This window comes from Thunnus thynnus, chromosome 15, assembly GCF_963924715.1.
Source record: "Thunnus thynnus chromosome 15, fThuThy2.1, whole genome shotgun sequence".
NCBI lineage: Eukaryota > Metazoa > Chordata > Actinopteri > Scombriformes > Scombridae > Thunnus > Thunnus thynnus.
Window position 1 is genome coordinate 8,761,156 of NC_089531.1, and position 5,847 is coordinate 8,767,002.

The 5,847-nt window shown below is 40.5% G+C and overlaps 1 protein-coding gene across 1 annotated transcript; it reads left to right on the forward strand.

Annotated features, from left to right (window-relative positions):
• Positions 1-1,845: 1,845 nt before the first annotated feature.
• LOC137198623 (transmembrane protein 74) lies at positions 1,846-4,567 on the forward strand (the record flags this gene model as incomplete). The annotated part of the gene is made up of 1 exon (XM_067612479.1): positions 1,846-4,567. A coding segment is annotated over one exon (519 nt), but the record flags the coding sequence as incomplete, so codon positions are not given.
• Positions 4,568-5,847: the final 1,280 nt, after the last annotated feature.

A 5,847-nucleotide genomic window follows, 5' to 3' on the forward strand; every position in this document is an offset into this window, starting at 1 on the left:
GCAAAACTGAACTATCAGCCTCGGCTGTTTTTAGTGTTTAGTTCTAATTAATTAATTGATTAATTAATTAATTAATCAACGCACTAAACTAAGATGCTGAAACATTATACCTGCTAAACATCAGCTTTGTTATTATGAGCATGATAGCATGCTAATGTTAGCATTTAGCTCACTATGCCTTACTGTGCACTGTGCACTGAGCTGCTAGCATGGCTGAAGACTTCCTAGTAGCAGAGTTTATAATTGCAGGTGACTAATTAGCCTAACTTTTGCTAATGGCTTATTAGAAAGTGAGAAATTTGTGACTCTTTATTTGTTGTGATACTTTTAGAGCTGAAACAATTAGTCGATTAATCGATAAAATCAACAGAAAATTAATTAGAGACATTTTTCATAATTGATTAGGCTACATATTTTGGTCATTTTTCAAGCAAAATGAACTAGTTCAAGCTTCTAACATTAAACAGTGAGAATGTGTTGTTTTTCTTTATCATTTAGTAAACTGAATTGTTCTGTTTTGGTCTGTGGGTTAAAAATGTGTTTAGGAAACTGTGGCTGTAAAAAAAAATGGGATTTTTCACTATTTTCTTGACACTTAAACCAAATGTTTGATTGACTGACAGACAAAATAATCTTAGTGTAGGCTAACTGCGCAATTCATGGTTTATCACCCTTTATTAATAATTCATTTGCATTTGAACATTTATTAGAAAGCATTTATAACTTCATTAATGACTCACCAGCAAGAGAGATTTCTCACAACTTGGCAACCCAAAAGTTGCTCTCGTTAAAAGCTAATAACTAGAACAATAAAAGATTAATCAACTGTACATTAAGCCATTAGTAGCAGCTCATGAACTCTGTTTAAACAGGGATCTTATTAGGAAGTGGTATCTTGTATTTCTACTCACTTTCCCACAGGCAGAGTCTGCCGCCTCCTGCCTCCCATCTGATTAGTGTGCATGTACCGGGGAACACTGAAGTTGGCTCAGTAATAAGCATTTAAGGCGGTCTGCCTGCGCTCAGTCCGTGGGAGGGGTCTGCCAAACCTTTCCCTCTAATTGACCAGGGAGCAGAAGCAGCCGGGGGTGCGAGCAGCCACAGACCGGGAGAGAGGTACTCAGCTAACCGCATTTTGTTGCTTAATAACCGATTACTGAAACACATTAGCTGGAATAAGATTCATTAGCGTGTCGCATGGTTACTCAGTGTTTTGGGAAAGCGATTTGAGAGCTTGCAGAAGCCAGAGCGGACATAAATAAAGTGTTACTGGGCAGTGGAAATATTTCATTGTGTTGCATTTTTACATGATGGCATTGTGTATTGTCATGGGAATTCATTTATGATTTGCTTGGCTGTACTTTAAAATGCTTGCGGTGCACACAAGAGAGACAGAGATGCGTGTAGATTTTACTTCAGGCACAGATAAGTGGCTCTCAGCGACCAAGCATGCAAAGAATTAAAGTCATTTCAGCGAGTTTCAATATCTTTATTGTTTTCTTTTCGCACTGACAGAGACGGGCGCATGGGCTTGACAAATCGGGAAACCCAGCCCATGTTCAAATGGCTGATCTGGAACTGTTTTACTTTGATCAACCCGATCAGAGAGACACCTCCCTGGTTTTTAATAAGCAAAGTGGCAGCGAGAGCAGCTGCAGCGGCGGAAAGTCGCTTCACCCCGGCGGAGGAGAGGTTTCAGCACCATGGACAGAGAACCGGGGAGCCGGGGAGGAAACAGAAACATCTTTCACCCGAAAAGAGGATGCTTATGAGGATGAAGATGTCGGACTAATAGGGACAAGTCCACAAACCTGCTCATCAAGTGAACTGTATGAGGAGGAAGAGGAGGAGGAGGGGGTGGTGGATGAGGAGGAGGAGGAGGAGGAGGAGGAGGAGGAGGAGGACATCCCGGAACTTTACTTGCTGTCCGACGACGACCTCTCCTCTGAGGGCTCGGGGAAGTCGGTGGATTACGGCTTCATCACCGCCGTCACTTGCCTTGTGACCGGCATCTCTTTGGTCGCCATATCCTACACGGTCCCCAGGGACGTCCGAGTGGACCCGGACAGCGTGTCCGCCAGGGAGATGGAGCGACTGGAGAGAGAGAAAGCCAGGGTGGGAGCCCATCTAGACCGGTGTGTCATAGCGGGACTGTGCCTGCTCACCCTCGGGGGTGTGCTGCTCTCCACCCTGCTCATGATCTCCTTGTGGAAAGGGGAGATGATGAGGAGGAAAGCCTTTGCCTATTCCAAACACGCAGCAAAGTTGTACGGCTCGATCAATTTGAGAGCAGGCTCCAGCCCGACTCGGGAATCCTGCTCACATTTGTCAGCGGCTGATGAGGATTTAGAGGTGCTCAGCTGAATTTATGGACAGGACAAGCGGAAAGACTCAGAAACTGCTTAGAAAATCCTACCAATGCTGTCCTATAATCGGAGATGTGGTTGGGGTTTAATGCCTTTTTTATTTCTAACAGCTGAGGCTACTTTTTTGGTTGAAAGAAAAAAACCTTTTTAAAGGATATATTCACATCTATCCAAGTCTGTCATAAAACAATTTTCACATGCCCATATGTACATTGCAGAGTTCTGGGTTATTGTTCCTTCTGTACACTGGCTGTTAAAAGAGTACTCATAACATTCTCAGACTCACATTGAGATGAATATGTTTTTTTTAAGGAGCAAAATCTGTTAATTTATTTTTGTTTATTTTTTTTTAATCTTTTGGTTTATTTAACAGGGGCAGTGCACATGAATAAACATTAGAGTAAGCCAAGAAGCTATTTTCATCTGCAGTCCCTGGAAAAATGTTAAAAAGGCACCCTAAAAAAGAATAAAATACTTAAATTTATGAAGTTATTCGGATCATTTATAAGCCTTTAGAGCAATAATAAAGAGAGAAGAGCATGTTAATGTTAAAAAATACAGGACATTATACTACGTTTCATTGTCAAGTGCTAATTAAAACATGCAAGACAGAAACCACAATACTAATGCGATGAAATGTAATAGGGAATATTCATGTTTATAGAAATACGGACTGAACAAGAAAACATTGTGCTGCTAATTAAAACATGCAAAGCAGAATCATAGACATAAAAAGTACATACAAAATATCAGTCCCTCTGGCACAATTAAAGCAAAGCCACAATGCATACCAGAGATATTGTGTTTTTTATTCCACTCATTTTTGTTCCCTTGTCAAAACCTGGTGCCTACATTACCCATAATGCAACTTGATTCACTCCAGTGTACAGATTCAGGTGTGTTATGCTAGTAGCAGCTAATGTAGCGAACCCCTAACCCCAAGCAGAGATGAGGAGCAGGCTACAGAGGTCTGATAACCTCACTTCTCTTTAAGTCCACACCCCCAGATGTTTCTTTCATTTTCAGACTTGTAGTTTTCAGCCCCAACTGATGTTTTATCAGAATTTATCAGACTTCAAGCAGCTCTCTCTGGGGCCACAAAATGCTTTACTCAATCTATTTTTTCACATATGCAACAGTACTCCCCAACACCTGTTAACAGGGTCTGATGTGTAAAATTAGTGGAGTTCCCCTTTAAAAGATCCCTTCCTGATATAACTCCAGTGTCAGTAATGAGGAACAAAATGAACAGTCCTTGTTTTGTGTAAAACTGCATTTTGAAGTTTGGCCAATAATATGAAATCAAGTGAGTACGCTCCAAAATGTTGTTCCAAAAAAAGGATTTTGTAAGATACTTGTTTGATTTTTCTTACTCTTTCTGATATTAGCTTTAGCTGAACTTTAAAAAATGCATTTTCATTCACACAAAACAAGGAACAATGGATGTTGTCCTCCATCACTGGAACACTGGAATCAGATTAGGACTGGATCTCTTCTCAGCCAGTATCGACAGGAGGAATGATGACAACAAACCATAACTCTGTTGATATACATATGGGTGTGTTACTGTTGTATTAAAATAGAACTGAAAACGATGTGAGCCTGTCCTTTAAGTTCACAGGAGGCCATATATGATGAAAATGAGCTGTACAAACTTACTAGAAAACTGAGTGAAACATTAAATATGCTTTCCTAAAATACATACAGTATATTTTGTTTACATTGGTTGTTCGTGGTTTGCCTTATGATGATCTCTGACACACCCTTTTGTTTACCGCCGCATCGCTGCTTCTAATGATGCTGCTACTTCAGTGATTCATGTTTACATACCGGTGCAGACTCATATGTTCAAGGCTTATGTGCTGTAGCTGCGAGGAAAATCAAACCTGAACCAGCAAGAGTGTTGTCATTGTAAAGATCTGTTGTGCTGTAGCATTCATTTTCCATCTTGTCCAAGACAGCACCTCACTGAATTGCAAGTATCAAAGCTGTGCAGATCTGGTTTCCCACACCAACAACAACAACAACAATTGCACAGATATGTGCTGAACTCCAAAGAAATTCTGTTCTAATATAATTGTGACATGCTGAAGTGATGCTTGTATTTGCTCGGATTTGATGAAACACAAATAGTAATACCACAGGAGGAGTAATTAGATTTTGTGGTTGAGCACCGGCGTCGGAGAAGCTCAGTTTACGCCTGATACACTTGGGGGTTTTGACTGCAGATGTTCAAAAGTATACAGAGGCAGACAGAGAGTGAGAGAATCAACACACCCCTGGGGGAAAGCTCTCCTGGTAATTGGTGTTACTTAATTGCTCGTGGGAGGCCTACAAATCAGCAGAATAAAAAAACCCCACAGCTTTTTAACAACTGCCTCAATCAAGCCTGCTTCACCCGCTGATCAAAAATCAAACCATTCCAGCTGCAACACTGAAGTGAAATGTTACACTGCATTCAAGGGGAAGGACGTAATGGATTGCCGTCTCTGACAGAAGATGCTGTGAATGAACAATTGTATCCTCCTGCTTACGGTGTAGAAAGCTATGCTGTGCAGCGTCTGCAATCGGAAGTGTTTACGGCCAGCAGGATCCCATTATCCTCCACACGACCTTCGCTCGCTCTCACCTCATTAATGTAATTAAATATCTGGAATCAGCTGACCTCTTAATGAAATATTAAGTCGATTTCAAATGCTAATCTGTCCTCATTTAATGTCATGGAATAACAGTTTACATCTTGGGGGTTTTCGCAGGTGTCTGATATTTTCCTTTGCTTATGTGTGAAAAGGAAAACTCCCCCCTCAGATGAGTTATTTTGCGATGAAGTGTGGAGAATTCCCGTCGTCTCTTCTATCTGACTCATCTGCCTCAGCTGGTGATTTCTTACATTTCCCAGATTAACTTTTTTTTTTCGATTGCTACGAGAGGAACAGCTGTGTGCTTGTTGCATTAAATAGGCTATGTGGGACTGGAGAGAATTGTATAGCATATGATGAACGAGAGAGCGAGTTTTCACTGTCAAGTTAACCTCCTAAATCAAAACATAATGCTTTCTCATCAACTGAGGCTACTGTCTGGAGATATTAGTCTTTCCAGCTATTTTTCATTACAATAAATTTCTCTCAATGGACGTTAATTCACAATTACTCAGTCTTTAATCTGAAGGATTGACATTACTACTTCATATTTACCACTGAGTAGTTATGCACTTGGAGATTTGGCTGTAAAAATGTTTGAAATATCTCAGTGTGACATCTCATCATCTATGTTTATGGAAGTTAGACTGAACATGAAGTAAACGAACAAAATAAAATGAATTTTTAACGACAAAAAATAAGGGCAATTTTCTTCTTTAAAGCACCTAAAACCTGAGGTTCAGATGTCTTTCTTGACCTTGAAGGCAGCATCTCTTCAGCAGCAGATCAAATGAGCACATGAGTTTGCCCAGTTGTCATGGAGTCGTAAATGTTCAAATTTT